The following is a 17,605-nucleotide window of genomic DNA, read 5'->3' as shown; positions in this document are numbered from 1 at the left end:
ATGTGCACTGGAAATGCCTCCTGAAGCTCTTACTCTCACAAGAGGAAGATACAACTGTTTATTCTGTAGCAGAACCTCAAATACACTGGCCTGGCCTAGCTCACAGCTTGAAGTGCATGTTTCTTCTGGGGGCCAGAGGGGAACAGAAGAGGCTTTTCAGCTTATAGACAAAGAGGGCTAGCACATATAGACCTTTAATACTTGGCTTCAAATAGATCTGGAGGGACAGATGAGGATAATAAAGGGATTTTAACGTTTCCTTTTTTAAGCAAGTGATATATTTAGTCTCTGCAACTGTGAGAGAAGGTAGCTAATGCTTTACAAACTGGGAGATGTGATTTCTGTTTCACAGGTTATCAGATGTTCATATGAACATACGGTACTGTGGTGTCAAGTCCATATCAAACGTAAGCTGCAACTAAGCAAACTTTGTTCATGAACTGAGGTGGGGGGTGGGGGTTGGAGGGGAAGTGTTAAAGAAGGCTTGATGCTAGTTCAGAGAAACAAAGTAAAAACAGCTCAGCAAACAACTTCCAGCTTCAAGAATGAATTCAAGGTTAATTTTCAGTCAAGCTACTGTGTGGACAGAATAGGAAAGAAAATGTTAACTGAAAATTTAACAGAATATAGCTTCTCATTAGACATTTCAGGTGGCTTAAAGGCTGTGGGTAGAAACCTTGTTAAGAAGTAGATTTTACTCAGCTGAGCTTTGCATAGTAATTTTAAATCTGTTGGTGTTTAGACAGCAGTAAGACCTTGATTTTGGTGCAAGTCTGTGCAAGGTTTCATTATACAGTGTTTAATATAGGAAGGACATTTTTACCACTAGAGTAGTTCAGGGGCCTACACTTCTTTCCCTAGCATATATTCACTCCTGCTAAGCTACTGCAGTAATATAAGTCAATTAATGTTTTTGTTACTGACTTTAACAGCAATTTTGGTAACAAAATATTGCTAAAGAGGTAACACTAGTAAAAGTGATGTGGAAATGCGCATGAAAAACTGCTGCTTGTTATAGAATACAAATGTGGCAGATAGAGAATTGATTGTAGGCACAATTCTATTTCCAGCAATTGTTCTTAGCTAAAGAGCTGCAAGGTTTTCTGCTTCTTTAATAGAAGATTAATGGAATAACCAAAGACTTACCCAGCTAAAATAGATGCTGAGGTTGAGCTGGTCTGTGCAGTTGCATTTAGACCCTAAAGGTTTCCACAAGTTAAAGCAGTGAACTGCTGGTGACAATTTCATGAGGAAGGATGTTTTGGTCCATTACCAGAATTTCCATCAAGCATGAATTGTGGACCAAAATCCAGTCATCACTGCACAAACAGCTGCTAGAATCAAACATGAGGTATTTTCTCATTTTTTCCCCCAAACTACTGGAATAAATGGGAGGTCAGTGTCTTACTTTAAGTTGGTTTTTTTAGTCCCTCATTTTGTTAATTTTAATCAGTTTTGTAGGCAAAGTTAATTTATTTAAGCTCTTCTTCAGCATTTGAACCATGCTTTAGGAATGCCTATGAAAACATTAGCTAGATGAAGTGATTAAAATACTGGGTTTGCACAAAATCTGTAAATACTTCAGTAAAGCTTTGTACTTACATGATCACACACAGGGGCACACGTTTGCAAGTAATGTGTACTCTATGACCACATTCCTAAAAGAATGCAGCAGATTGCAGCAAGGTATTTCTTGAATACATACAGCCCTTCTTAAAACCAGTTTTTCTTTTCTGAAATATTTTTTGTAAACACAACGATGTTAGACACTGATGTGCTGTAGCATTAAGTGCTTTTTTGATTAAAAATAACCTATACTTTTCTTTTTGTAAGAGACTCTTTTTCTGGTTGGATTACAGAGAGAGTGACCCTCATTATTTAAAGAGGCATTAAAACTTTAAATGCAAAGAAGAAGATGCTGTTCTAAGATCTTCCACATAAACCAACAAAGGATTAGGAAGCAGCATCATTTTCCTTTGTGTCCTTCCACAGAGGACATTTTTGCCCCCTTACCATTTAACTGAAGCATAGCAGAAGGAACCTTGTACTGCTGTAACTTACAGCTTAAAATGGTGGCAAGATCCAGAACCTGCTACTCACCTACTCTCCTTTCTCGTAATTTTCTTGGGGAAGAAGGAGACTTGCTCTTCTGTTTGCCAATTTAAGTTAGACAATTAGTAGTCTTCATTTTACTATTATAATGGTTGGTAATTCAGGATGTTGTTGTTAAAGAAGGTCAGGTAATCAGAACAGAATTTCAATTCCTGCAGGGTAACACCTCCCTGCCTGCCTTTGAAGTGCTATGATGGCAGCTCTTGTTAAAGCTTTGCACGTGTGTACTGTTTCCTTATTGACACTGTACCTCATGTTCTGTATTTCAGGCTCTTATTTTAGTTTTTCACATGTTTCTCTCTCTCTCATACAACATTGTTAACAGAATATCCTAAGTGAAGAAAGGCAGTGGTTTGGTCAGTATCTTGTTCCTCAAAGGCTGTATTTCTGCTGAATAAAACCAGGAAATAAGTCAATAATATGGTTTAGACAGATCACAGAATGCATGATGAGGTTTGTACTGGAACACTACACTAGTGAAGATCAGGTTAGAAAGGAACAGGTACGATAAAAGTCAAAAGCATTCTGTTAGATTGAACTGGGAAGCATGTGTCCTCTGTACCATGTTTTAAGACTTTGTAAAGTCCATTTCTTTAATTAAAATAAGCTCAGGTAATAATGTAATTCAATGTCTGTTTTAAGGATTTGACCTCTTCAAGCAAATGGGAATGTGGTACTTCCATATAGTTAGAAGGGCAGGTTATGGCACCTGGATTTTTCATCTGCATTGTTGACTTAAAAGGACTGACTAATTAGTTGTTTATCAGTAGTACTTGAATTCAAGGATGCTAGACAGTATTTAAAAAGAGGAGGGGGGGGGGGGAAGAGAAGCAGACGTCCTTTTCCCGTTGAAACTGGCAGGACAAGCAGATGCACAGCAGCCTTTAACTCGCATTTAACCAAGTTCTGTAATATTCATACTTTGTATGTGGCAGTTTTGCAAGTTACCCTGAAAACTGATTTCCTTATCTCAAATTTAGCTGTAGTTTAGGGATGAGGAATTGAGATACTGAGGTAATGTCAGCCTCATTCCAAAGGAGCATTAGTACAATAATCCTGGAGGGGAAGAGACTGAGAGATGAATACAGTAATCTTTCAGAAACTAGCAATTCTTAAGCATTTGTCTTGCACAAATTCAATCACAGGCATCCAAGGAAAAAACCAAAATCAAGGATGGCCAAGAGTCATCAGCCTCTGGAAGTCCTCTCAAAAAGAAGTTGCCTTTGCATTAGTTTCAAACCACCAGTTAAACCTTACATATAGAATAAATATTGTAGCAGTGGTGGAGGTTAGAAGGGCTGCATAAGATTGAAAATCCAGGGGTTGGCTTTAGCTTTAGAGACTATATGAATTCCTGTTCTGTATTTTTTGCATGTTGGTTTGGTGGTGGTAGTGGTGTGTTTGCCCAATGGTAAAACTAAATGCATGAGCCCCTTGCTTGATGCCCCACATAAAGCCAGATACTGGGGAGGTTGCACCCAACTTTTGTTGTTGCTTCCTAATGTCTTGCTGTTTGACATAGGACATCGCAGGAGATTGGATGTCACCAGCTTGCTGCCCACAGTTAACATTCAGTTCTAATCACACAGCTGACAAAGCTGTCCAGTCTCCTTCGAATGCAATGTCTCAGCTGTCTTTTGCACCTTACTAGGATTCACAGCACGTATGGTCAGTTGTGTGGTAAGAGCTCACAAAGGCACACACACTTTTGTCACCCTGGATTACATAGACTAAATTCTGGTGTAGCCAGAGCTGGGCACTTGCTCTGAGAACTCAAGCCTTTGTGGGCTGAAGAGTTGCCATTCCTGGCACTTGTGACACATTCTCCTCAGGTAAACGTGCATTCTTAGCCTGGTGCATACATGTGTTGCTGGGAGCTTAAAAGTTCTACAAATTTATAGAACCACTTGAAATACTACTGAAATAATTGATTTCTGTATGCCAGCATGATCTTTAAACTGCATAAGAAAACTTGTACTTGATGATATGCCGTAAAAAGCATACAGCCAAATTCCTTAAGTAGTTACCCCTTGAAAAAGTTACTGGGGTTAAACTGTGTCAGTGTGAGCCTTTTACTTTACTATGACCTTAGCACTGACTTTGTTCCTGTTATATCTAACTAATGTCTTGCATTTTTCTCTTTCCATCTCCTCTTGATGCAACCTGGAAGAAATGTCAAAAAACGAAGGTTCGATCCAACTCAACAAGGCCCTATCTGAAGAAATGCCATTCAAAAAACTGCTTCTTGCACTACTGGATTTTGGGTATGATGTCTTGGCTGTAGCTACCCAGGAACTAAATCAATACAGAAGAACATGAGAACAGTAACTATAAACACATGGGATGTTGGGAGTTGAGTTCCTAGAACACTGTCCTTTTTGGAGATAAGTTGGAAATACTTCCTCTATTCACCTTTTTCTTGTTAACATTAACTGACAAGTGGTACAAGCAAACTGCTTCAAAAATCAGGTGTATTTTTCCTTTTCTCAAATTAAGAAGGAGACACACAGACCAAGTGCAATAAGAGAACTGTTCCAAAACAATGGAATTGCAAAAGATTCCTTCCCAGCCTGCTGGCACTCTAACTTCACTTAAGTTCGCATGACTTCCTTTTTCTTATCAAACTCCAGTGGCATGAGGAGCTGATTTTGAAAGGGTAACCTGCATGGCTCACATACAAACAACCAGTTAGCAAGCTGACCCCAAGCAGAATCTGCAGCCCGATAAATAGAAACCCCTGGGAAGCCAGTGCCAGGCTTCAATAGCTTTTCCAGTCACGCAGTACATTCTGCTGCTGGACTTGAAGGTTCCCTGCTCCATAAGCTCACTGTCCACCTTGGACAGGAGCCTGTTGGGTATGGAAGCTAGTGAGTGATGGACAGAATTCTTCAAGGAGGAAAAAGTGTAAATATGGAAATAAGATTTTGATGTATCATTTTCACAGATTATATATAAATATATATATGAGAGAAAATAATTTCCATATAAAAAGGTTCTATTCTTTATGTAAATCTATTTTTGATGTTGGGTTTGATTTTGGGTTATTTCTTCTCCCCTTTTTTTCTGTAGCATGTTGTACAGCAGATGTTCTGGGCTTGCTCAAAAAAGGCAGATAACAGCATGCAGATGCAGGGAGTTCTGACACCAAACAGATGTGATCTAAAGTTTGTATGCTTGAAACCAAAAACAATTAAAATGTATAAATGCATATCTATGTATTGACTATAAGTCTGAATTACTTTTTTTGGCTGTTATACAGACTTTTCCATTATATAAGTAACACACTCTCAAACTAATCACAGAAGTGCCAAGCTCTTTTTTTTTTTTTTTTTTAAAAAGCTACTTTTTTTTCCTGCCTAGATCCTGTAAAAGAAAAACTTAAATAAGCCTTAAAATACTGAAAAGATGTTAAAGCTTGGAATGAGTTATTCTTGTCTTGCCTTCTGCCCATCCACTCAAAGCAGCTTGCAAAGGTGACAGACCTTTTTAACTCACTCCCTGTATCTCTTTGATGCATGTAAATTTTCAAAGTTTATTGCAAGATTAATACTTTGACCCTTGGCTACTAGCAGCCAGTGACCATCACAATATGTGCAAGATCCCAGATGATTTCAGTTGTGTTGTCATTACTTTTAGAGACGCCTTCTGTACAAACACAGGCTTTTCCAGAGCAGTCCTGTGTCCCTAGGAACCAGGCTCACCTGGCTGCAGCTGCCTTGACAAAGGTTTGTGGCCAGGTCTAGTTTAGGGCTCCCTTAACGTACAGAGCTGGACAGTCTGGCTCATCCTTTTAGTCTTGACTTTAATCATTTGATAAGTGAAGTAACTGAAAATTTAATTGCTGTGTCTGATAATTGGAATTAAAGGCTTTTGTCATTTTGGATCTAATTTAAAAGTTGTAGTTTAGCAACAACAGAAGCCCAGTTACTCTACTTCCTGCATCTTTGTTCAGAGGAAATCTATTTCCCAAGTCAGCTTTAAGAGCCAAAACATTAAAAAAATGCTGCAAACATTTTCCTGTGAGTTAGAAAACCTCATTTCAGTTATTTTTCTTATTATTATAGTGTTCAATTAAGTAGTCTCAATATATTGGTTTTGATTCACAGTTATTATTAAATATTTTCAGTCAGCTTTAACATAATCACACTTACTACATTATAAGTTAAAGGTGCTGCACACAGGTAGTTGACATTAATAGAAATTATAAACCTTATTCTGGAAAATTCCTGCTTGGCTTTAAGCAGAATTAAATTATTGACATTTCTCTGATGACAAGCCAAAAATACCTGCAACTGTATTACAGTTCTTTAAAATACTTTGATTTGGAACATGTCTAACTATTTTCAGGTTCTGCATCCAAAGCAAGCATAACCCACAACAGAAACATCAGTGGTATTCAAAATTACAATAAGGAAAGTCAACTGAATATACATAAACTACCTGTGTAATAAACCTTGGAGAAGCATTTCACAAACAACATTGTTAGTGTGTGATGTGATGTTTTAAGTCAGACCACAGTGGTCCCCAACTACTATGTATATATGTTCAGTGCTGGAGTAACTTTTTTATTTACACCAGCAGTTTCATAGCAATTAGGATTTCTTGACTGAATTTATGCTCCAGTTCTCAGCCATTGTGTGTATGGGAAGAACAACTTTCTGCCCTGTGTGTACTCAACACAAGTGACAACACAGCCCAGAGTAGGTACAGGCTGAAGTGCTTCCTGTGCTGGTAGGCAGTTAAAAAACTGCATTTGCTAGGTGTTGATTTTGTGCATCCCCCTTGCTGTGCTTTGGGAAGTGCATATCCATTTAGCAGTAACTTATTCATTGCAAAGCATCGCCAAAAGAAGACCAGGTTGACTCTGCCTCCATTTCATCCACTCTGCATTTGTTCCATTATTTACCTATTCAGCTGGACAAGAAACTGTGGTAATTGTATAGCTCATTCCAGTCTGCTGCATGATCTCACTGATTTGATCTGATACTGCTAAAAGAAATGTCTGCCAGGCAAATTAACAGCTGTATAGGTGCATGTGCAAGAAACAGATTACTTAAGGCTGGAGTCTAACCAATTTTTCTTTACTATGCAAAGATGGGTATTGCACAAACTGATGAGACAAATGTCTGAGGAAATGCCACAGAATACTTGAAGTTATGTTTTAAGCCTAATCAGTCATATTTTATACTCATTACTGCTTCCACTGTTACTCTTCCTTTTAAAAATGATTTGTAATTATTTTTTTAAGTGCACAACTTGATGTTGTTATAAATCAAGTTTTTGTTTGAAGTTAATACTCATTCATATCCTGTTGGCTGCTACTGAATGGAAATTCAATAGTTCTTGTTCTGCATCTTAGCAAGATGAGTATTAAAAATGTCCTGAACATGGAATGGAGTAGTTCTTAATTTTCAATTTTTTTTTTCCTTATTTATTCTCTCAGTTTAATTTAATTTCTGTGTTCAAGGAATCATCACCTTTGTTTAGTGGAAATTGAATGGAGGGGTTTTTTATGAAAGATCTCAAACTGTCAAATCTCACAGTGAGCTCTGTCTGTGGGAGGACATTGCACGCAGCCTTTCTGCTGTGCATGGAACCAGCGCCTCGGCACCCAGGATGGGCCCAGCCTGCTTCAGTCCCAGCTGCTGGCTACACTGAGTTCAGTGAGACCTGGAGCCTTTTGTTAGTTGTGGGAAGTCTTTTCCAGCTCAAAAATCTGAATTACATAATTAAAAGAAGTCCAAAATAAGGCTCTTGAAGTATTCTTTAAATATTACATCATAACAATCAGATACAATGGCCATCTCTTTAATGGAATACTGAAAAAAAGTTTTTCCCTTTTCTTTTTTTGCCAGATTAACTCTAGTGAAGCCAGCCTGGGAAAATTATATGCATGCATGTCACAGTTACCAGATAACTACTGATATTGTTTTGCTTTCTCCAGTTCAGACAGGGAAACAAAATACACTTCTTTGTTGTCATCTCCCAAGGTTCTGTATGAAAGCATGTTTCTGATTTAGAACAAGAGAGTGAGGGAACACTCTCATTAATGGATCCACTATTATCCTCTTCCATTTCCTGTCACTTGAATATAGGATTTATCTATAAACTCAATATAAACATGAACATTTTGGTTATCATTAGAACAGACAGCCATTCCTAAAAATAGGAGTCAAGTCTTCTGCAGCATATGAATAGAAAAGCAGTATAGACACAGGTGCATACTTGTTTTCGATTTTACAAGAAAAAATTCTTAAAATTGTTTCTGAAAACTTTCTCAATTCCAGCACAAAACACTGAAGTGCAATCTTGCTGGAGCACTTACTGCTGTGAACAAAGCCAACACAACACCAAGCCATGTTGTACAAACCCAAAACCACCTGTTTTGTTCTAAATGCACTTCCTATAGATTCCTACCCACAAGAGCTGAAAAGCTAAATAATTTAACATAACTTACCCATCAGTAATACCACAGAGACTATTTAAGTGCCCACAGAAAGCTTACATTTAAAAAAAAAAATAACTAAGAATTTTAGTAGTAGAGATGCTCAAACCAGTACTATTGAAAGCAAAAGGTCACAAAACCCTTATCTTAAAGCTACACATACTATAATTCAGTTCAGTGATTTATTGTTCACAACTCAGCAAGCACATTGTTGTAGGTTTGTGGAATAAGTTATTTAGTGGGGACAGGCAACACAAGAGGCAACACAATCCCTAGGTAAGTACAAGGACTATGTCAGACCAGCATCACCAGCCATTTAACGTGTTATTTCTGAACAACCACAAACAGCATAATTATGAATGCTCTAATTTGTAGAAAACCCATAATCAAACATCAGTTGATTTTTTCTTATTAAAATTTTCTTCTAAAAAAGCTTGGTTTTGTAATAAGTCGTGGGATAGCCCTCATTTTTGCCACTAACACTGTAACAGGCCATGCTTTAGTGTGGCACTTTCTGAGCCAATATAAGAATTTCCCCCATCAAAGCTGGTAACTCATGGCATGGAGCAACTTAAATGCATTTTACACAATCCAAGTCCAGTTGTCAGACTTCATAAGCACAATACTCCACCACTGTCTGTCATACATGCACAGATTTCCTCAGCCATCAGTCCAACTACTGAAGGCTTTGAATTTGCTTTGGAGACTCTTGAAGCAATGTTTGCATCTGCACTACACAGAGGTGGTGAGAGAAGGGCTGGTTATTGCAGCTGTATTTTAAGTGGTGACAAAGGCATGAGCATGACACACTCCTTACATTACACACTGATAACAAGCTGTGGGATAGCATCAGGTTTGCCTCTTGTGCAGAGTTAAGTGTCCCTACACATAACATCCACTGCTTCACTGCAGTCTAACCTGAACACTGTCAAGCTAAAAAATGGCACAGGCAAACTACTTTTGACTGGTTTCTTATCTCTGGCTGAAGTGGTGATTAGTTTATTTTGAGGTTGAGGTTTTAATTATCTACTATCTACCCACTCTTTAGGGGGGATTTCTCAACATACATATCATTCAGAATGCTGTGGATTCACAGCACAGTGGAACGCTCCTAATGAGTACATAAAAGCTTTACTGTTCCAAGAAAGGAGTATTTAGTATTGCAGAAAACTGAACAGATCTATCCCTAGTTTCTAATCCAGGTGATGGGGCACCTGGCTGCCTTTTGGAACTTGAGCACAACCAAATAATTCACAGTAGTTGTAACAGCAGAGTTATTTGCTTAGACAAACAACTCCCCTTTCCCCTCCCAGCTGGCTACTGACCTGCAGACCAGCTGAGGCAGAAGTTTCCGTACTCAAGGGTTACAGACAAAAATGGCAACAGCAGCACCAACTGATACTCCTGTGAGCCTGAAGCTTTGGAAATGTCCTAAGGACCCTTGATGGGAGTTGTGCTGAACAGCACCTTGTGCTGTTAAGTGCCCAAACCCTACTGGCACAACACACCTCTATTTTCCACTGGTCAGTCGTCCAAGCTGTGGCAGCAGCACTGGGGACACCTCAAGCTCCACCTGTCCATAGAAAAGCCTGACTTTCAGCCTTAGTGCAGTCACACAAAGATGCTTCCACTCATCTCTTCAGCTTATGTAAATAGAGATGTTTATCTCCCTAAGGATCTCTTCCCAAAACATGGTTTATAGCAGTCTGGTTTGCTCTAAGGCACACCAATAACTATAATTAGAGACTAAACGTACAGAACTTGCAGTAGCAGTGCTCATGGTTTTGTTAAGCAGTCTCAATCTGTTCCTTCAAAGAGAAGGTTCAAGTTACTTTTAAAAGTAAGTACAAGGACCACAGGCTAAACCTCCATACTCTATTCATATGTTTATGTTGGGATTTGACATATTCTGACCATCCATTTCTTCCCCAGACCTTTTCCCTTGTCAATGTGCCCTGCTCTGAGGGTGGCACAACAATGAAATCAGATGGCAGCAAAGTGCACAAGCAAGCCTGTTTTCTTTGGAGTCAGTCACTTCTATTTCCTTTCAGGCACATCTGAACTCTGCATTGATATTTCAAGACTTGCTCTATTATGAAGTTACTCTTACAGATATTGTTAACAATAACATAGTTTACAGACCATGAATGCCTGACCAGGATTTCTGTGCAATGAGAAAGCAGTTCCAAGAAACTGAACTAGTCTAGTGCCATCCAGCATTCACTGAAAAGCTCCAGGAAATTAATTTTAACTTCTGCTTTGTGTAATGAGGAGGCCCTAAACACAAGACTGAAAATTGCCTCACTTGCAGAAATAAAGAAACAATTCCCGTACATTACAGAATCCTATCTGAATGCTGTTGGATCTGAGGGCTGGGCAGGTTGGTAAAAGATTCAGATCCAAATTACATTTTTGCTTCAGTTTTCCTTCCTCTGATGTGGCTGAGCATTTTTTACTTCAAACACAAGATCTCTAGGACAGGAACTGTTGTACTCAAAGGTGACTTTTATCACCTAGGCCAGGGATCCCTGGTTTTAGGCAGAGCTGGCTGGCTGATAAGTTTGAGACAACCTCCCTCCCCAGCTATTAAAAAAACTCCTATAATCTTCATGAAATATGCAGCTTTTTAGCCATGCCTGATCAGTAATAGGATAGGAAAGAAAGGACCTTATTAAATCAAACTTTAGTTTTTTCAGAAGATTCAAATTAAACTCACTACATAGAAACCCATTCTAACATCATCTTTGTCACTTCCCCTTTGAGAATAGGTATCAAAGGGTACACTTGTGAAATAAAAATGGGAGTTTCAAAGGCTGAGTGGCCTGACCTATTAAGAATAAATAAAATATATACTCAACTTTTTTTAAAAACCCGAATGTTCTATCTGCCTTTATCACATGGTTCCTTACTGATAATGTAGGGGTTTTGTCTCATCTAAGTAATCTAAATGACAGAGCTTCTACAACTTCACTCATTCAAGAAGATAGATTTCTCTCCCGATAAATTATTTATGGCAGATCTTGCACATCAAAAAAACCCGATTTTCTTCTCTAACGACAGCAGTAGTGTACTATAACACTTCACATCTGTGGTTTGAAGAGTTGCAAGTACTTTATAAGTGCCAAAGAACCCCAGCAGGAACTAGTATAGCAGGACACAGAGCAGAGTCCAGCAAACAGTTTGAGAATGAGCTGGCAACCAAGGAGAGCCAAAGATCCCACAATTCCCTTTCACACAAGACAGAATACCCATCCTCGTTACAGATTCTCCTCTGACCTATTTCTTGGCCCCAAATAATTTGCTATCCCCCCCTCCAATTTCTTCTTGAAGACTATTTTCCCCAAACAACATTTAGTGGGAATGTGCAGGCTCCCAGCGTGAGATTGTGGCTGCTGCCTGTGACAGTGGCAGGGCTGGCACTCCTCCTTGGTGGCCCACTGGCATGGCCCAGGAGCTGCCCTGAGGCAAGTGTGCTCAAACACCCTTTTCTCCCAAGATGTGCAGGAAAGAAACACCCTCAGAGCAAGAAAAGGTAGGAGACTCCACACTGGAATCCTGCTCAGCTTCAGGAAAGAACACATTGTGGAAGTGCTTTTCTTCCCCAGAAAATTTGGCTGTAACTCCCCGGGAGAAACAGATTCCATAACAGTCTTGCTTTCTTAGATGTTAGTAGCAGTTTTATGAAAATATGTTTCACTGAACTGTCCTTCTAATTGTGACGTACCCAATCTCCTGTCTGCCTGGAGTGCTCAAGGTGAGAAGGGTTTCTCCGCTATCTGTGGGAACATGAGGAAGCAGGAGAGCTAAATCAGGAAGAACCAATGAATTTATTCTGGAACATGCTGATATCAGTCCAGCACCAAAATGGCAATGAATCCCTCAATTCAAAACCCAATAGTTGTCTGGCTATAAATATTCAGAATGCCATTAAAATTAATCAAAAGCTTTCTAACTTAATGGTTAATGTGAGACAACTTGCCCAAAAGGCACAAACAACTTTTAATGTACTATACTATCAGTTTGGGGTTCTTTCTTATTTTCTTGGAATGTTTTAGTCTAGAGAGAAATGTGGCCACATCCTTTACGAAGGTCATTTGCATTTATAGTGTCACATATCACCAGATTATGGTTTTCAAAAGTATATATTAATTTTTTAACCAACATCGCTTAGCTTGCACTTGTAAAAATACCTGCTCCCCACATCTTTTCAGAGCTTGTATTAAATACATTTGCCAGGAGAAGTGTTACCTCTTCCACAAATTAATTTAAATAAATGGTTTCAACAATGAAGCCAGTTCACATTTCTGACATGTCACCTGAATTTACTCTTAGGGAAACACTCCAGATATGACCCTGGAGACAGAGCTTTCACATACAACAGCTGATAGAGAGAGAGAGAGGGACATTATTAAAGAAAGACAAGTTTCTTCTAATGGGGAGCTGCAGTTCCTCAAACCTTCTAGCAGAAGGCCACTTCTCAGCATAGGCCAGAGATATTCCATGGTGTCCACAGGGCTCCAGCTCCTGGAACAGAAATACTTTGGTCTCCTGCCTGTCCCATGTCTTGTCTGACAGTTCCATGGAAATGTTTCAGGTCACCAGCAATAGTGTACAGCACTCAAGAATTGTATTGGTAACTACATTTTTCCACTGTTAGAACTGCTTAAGTTATGAAGTTAAGATATGAACACTGGCTGCCAGGGGAATATATCATGTGCTGCAACAAAAGAAAGATTACTGATAGCTTAAGAAGGGCACAGAAAGCTTTACTGAGGAATGTGTGGACCTGAATGAGATGGCCAATCCTGGTATGTTTCTTCTCCACTAGGAGGCTGAGGTGATCAATCTAATTACCAAAAATCTCCTTCCCAGAAATGGAATATAATGCTCTGGTTCAGAGGGAGCAGAGTGTAGTAGGCTCAGGAAGTATTTGTAGAGCCAACTATTCTATCTGCAGCAGTATTTCCCTTGAGCAGCAACTCTCGTGTCTGTGAGAGCCTCTGGTTCAATACCCTTGGGTCTGCCAGGATTCTGAGTGGAATGAAACTAATGTAGTTCTTGATCCAAAATCAGATAAAGCGCACCCCAGAAGGAGACTCAAACTCGCTTCTTAACAATGAATCCACAAAGGTTGCAGGTTGACAGAAATTCATCAACTCACAAGAAACATTTTATCATTTCCTTTCCATTTGGCTCTACCCTTAACAACATGAGGCACAGCCCTTAGAGCGACACACCACAGATACAGAAACAGCAAAAACCACTTCTGTGGCATTTTAATCTTGTCTGCTCTGGCCCCTGCAGCCAGGCCAACCAAGAACACAAGCAGCCCCAGAGCCTTTTCTACCCAGGAACTGCCTTCAGGTTCCATCACAACACAGGTCTTACCTGCACACTTTCCTTCTCTCCTTCGCCTGGTTCAATCCCTAAATACAGAGGCAAGGAGAAGCACACTGGCTGCTCACTTGGCAATGGGGCTCCAGATCATACATGAGACCAGAATCAGGTACAGAGCAGACTTTAAAAAGAAACAAAACCAAAAGCTGATCCTTAAGGATCGCTTTTGCCCTAGAACTCAGGAGAAGGAAGTCTACTGGAATAGCCCATATTCAATTGCATAAAGAAATATTGGAGATCCTACATATGAGAGGTTTCCCCCAACACGTTGCAAGGGTCCCTTGCAAGGTATCACACCCTTTAGTTCATCCTGAAGTCTGTTTCAGCAGTTGGTGACCACTGTTCCTGGCACTCCCAAACTCACACTTCTAGCCAAATAAATGAAACCTTTGCAAGTTGGCCAAAGTCCTACAGTGCAGCTATTTACAAGGGTTCTAGCCAGTGTTCTCTCAGCCCCAAAAAGTTCCTTGCACTTTTCTTAAACAGTAGCATTACTTGCACAAAATACACTTTCACAGGGATTGCTTATTGAGGAGATAAAGCATCAGAAGAAAAGAAAAGCAGTCTTTACTGTCATAAAGATCAAGGTTTTGGAAAGGAAGTTGCTTCTCCATTTACATGGACAGAATGCACAGAAAGAATGCGAATTATAAAGGTATTGATGAACATCAGAGAAATCAGTATCTCAAGCCAGCTTTCCAGCTGATGTGAACCAGTGTGGACCCACTGACTTCAACCAAGATAAGCCTTACGCTACTGAAGCACAGTTGCTTTCTGGAAAAGGGATTATGACTCCACACAGAGAGATAAAAGGGAACTGCCAGTGAAAGCCTTGGAAAAACAGTTTGCCACCCAGCTGGTATGGACTGGTGCAGCTGTGCTGGCTTCAGACAGGCAGCAAGGTGCTACATGATTTGGCCTATAAACTACAGAGGGAGGAAAAAAGAATGGTCTCACCTGCCTATTACTTCAAATAGCTGGTGTTAAGCAAGTTCAGCCCAACACTCTCTATCAGCATGGTCACAGAGCCCAGCTCTTTGAGAAGTATGTCTTCTGTAGACAAGGGGATCACAGCAGGCACAGTGAGCACAAGCAGAGTTGTGCTCAGCCTTTTCTCTCCTTGCTGCATGTAACAGGAGACAGCCTTTTCATCAATGTTTTCCTCTCACTTCTCTACTAGCTAAACTAATTTCTCCAATACACAGAGGTTTTTCAGCTGCTACAGAGGTCACAATCCAGCTGAGAACCTCACAGAGAGAAAATGCAACAACGGTAGACCACATTATTGTTCTTGGGAGGGAAAATATAACCAGACCACAGACCACCCCCTCTGTTGGCGAATGTACAGCCCTCCAAGTTAGCTCTTCTTCAGGTAAAGTGTAAACTTGAGCTGCAGTGAGCAGCTCAGTCCAGCTACTTCAACTAATGCCTTTAAGTGAAGCCCTTCTGCGGCTCTTCTCTGGGTCTCTGCTTCAACTTCCAGGAGAGCTGGACTTGCAGCATGTGGGCTGAGCCCTAGCCAGCAAATAGCTCTAGTCGAGCCACATAGACTCCTGCTCTGGGGTGGAGGGATCTGCAAAAGCCAAGCACATAAAGTAAGATGCCTGAGGTCTGAGCCAGCTCTGGACAACATGAGCTCCATGGGTGAACTTGCTTTCTACTCTTCCCCTCCTGCCCTTCCGGTACAGCGCTGGGAAAAGAGGGGCAAGGAGAGGGCTGCAGATTTCCAGGTCTGTTACTCTTCCACCCCGCTGCGCACCCCTTCCCCTCGGCCAGAGGCAGCATGGCCACCAGGCTGCCCCGGGAGGGCCGGGGTCCGCAAGCAGAGAAAGACAGGCGGGGCAGAGAAGCGGAGCTGACTTGCAGCAAGGACAGCTCCACACAGAGAAAGAGGGAGCGCCGGGTGCCCGGGAGCAGCGGCCGGGCCCGGGGGGTGGGGGCAGCTCCCGAGCCCTGACGTAAAAACTAAGTGGGGCTGCCCGCTCCGGCTTCTTAAGGAGCGCGGCGGCGGCAGCGGGCTCGGAGAGTATTGCCCTGGCCGGAGCGCCGAGGTAAGCGCTGAGAGCTGCGGGCGGCGCCGGGGCGGGGCGGAGCGGGACGGGAGCGGAGCCGGGCGCTGCCCGGAGCCTCGGGAGCCGCGCGGGACTGCCCGGGGATGCCGCGCCGGAGCGGGAACCCGGCCCGGGACCGGCTGCCGCAGCCGCACGGCCGAGGGACTATCCGTAAGCGAGAGCTCCAAGATAAATGATAATAACAAATTAACTGATAAACTTTAAATTATTATTGTAAGGCATTATCCATGACGGGGAGTGGAGCAGGAGACTAAACTGCAAGGACAAGCAGGGATAGGGGGGAGAGTGGGAAAAGTCAGAATCAGGAAGTGTAAAGAGCACTCACATACACACACACAAACTTCAATATATGGACAGAAAGACCTCAAGATTGGAGGGTATAGGGGAGGAATTGCATGGAAGCATTCACCACATGCACAGGTAAGAGATTAATGAAATCAGGCATTTCCTGGGCATCCTCTCCAGCTCTCAACTATCTAAAAAAATACAGTCTTGAACCTCGTGGAAGACTAACAGCACAGTGCTGCCTGAGTTTGACCAGATCATAAGGACCAGCGGCCTTAGCTACTGGCCCTTACTAATGCCATGCACATCATACTTTGAAGGGCACTGATTCTCATATTTATGCCCTACCAGCTCCCTGCCCAGGGCTGTCCCCTTGTTTTGAAAAATCCAAAACCCTTGTCTTAGCTAGTTTTGTAACTTAAAAGTTTAGAATAGGTGCTGGGAAGCAGAAAATGCAAATCAACCAGTTCAGTTTTTAACCTGTACAAATGAGACACGTACAAAAGGCTCTGTCAAAGTCACAGAACCATCATTTAAAGGCTTTTAGTATTGTTATTTAGTATTATTATCCTCTTCTGGTATTATTCCTTTATTTGAACAATCTGTTGTTGGGGCTCTCTGCCCACTGTCCCATTTCTGTCTCCTCACCCTCATGGTCACATCTGAGACTGCTAAATTTCTCTGAAAGCCAGAAACTTGATAAAGTTAACAATGTCCCTTGAAACAGTCTCAGTAAACAGACATGCATACTTGATGTTATATATACATAGGTGTCTGTGCCCAGTGGAAGGGTTCTGATGCACAAACAAGAATGAAGTAGTGACTCACAGGATGTTTTTGGCTTGCTTCTGAGAAAGCAATCAAACTCTGCCTTGTGGAGTAGGGTACAGAAGAATGATGTTTCTTGGGGATCTTGGGAGCAGCAGGAGGACAGCCCTATTACTACTACCACTGTTGTGATATTCTCTATCACAACAGAGTGGTGTGGGAGAGGAAGCTGTCCCTCTTTTATTCCTTAAATACAATATTCAGGTCCAGGGCTGTCAAGCCAGCTCTCCTCACAACACCCAAACTCAGATTAAAAAGCGACTGTCACAAGCGGAAGAGTAAAGTCTGAAAACCTCAAAAATGTTTCCAGAACCCAACCAGATAGCCAGACGGGGCTAGGTAAGAGTAACATTTCTAGGACTAAAATCTCTGAAGAGTCCTTTAGCTCTACAATGAAATATATTCCACAAAGCAGACTACACTTCCCTAGTCTCACACACAGGCTGTGGCTGGGCTACTTTTCACG

General features: G+C 41.2%; 1 protein-coding gene across 5 annotated transcripts in view; it reads left to right on the top strand.

Moving 5' to 3' along the window:
* ADAM23 (ADAM metallopeptidase domain 23) overlaps positions 1–7,505 on the top strand; it is a 68,385-nt gene extending 60,880 nt beyond the window's left edge. For 2 of the 5 annotated variants that reach the window (XM_066322640.1, XM_066322639.1), the window contains exon 26: positions 4,283–4,423. In XM_066322640.1, the coding sequence (XP_066178737.1) occupies positions 4,283–4,331 (49 nt within the window). In that variant the 3' untranslated portion in view covers positions 4,332–4,423. Of the gene's footprint in view, positions 1–352; positions 408–4,282 lie in introns of all 5 variants that reach the window. The other 3 variants (XM_066322643.1, XM_066322642.1, XM_066322638.1) reach the window with 3 other exon arrangements.
* The last annotated feature ends 10,100 nt before the right edge of the window (positions 7,506–17,605 follow it).

Source organism: Sylvia atricapilla, chromosome 7, assembly GCF_009819655.1.
Source record: "Sylvia atricapilla isolate bSylAtr1 chromosome 7, bSylAtr1.pri, whole genome shotgun sequence".
Taxonomy (NCBI): domain Eukaryota; kingdom Metazoa; phylum Chordata; class Aves; order Passeriformes; family Sylviidae; genus Sylvia; species Sylvia atricapilla.
This window is presented reverse-complemented; position numbering and strand designations above follow the sequence as displayed.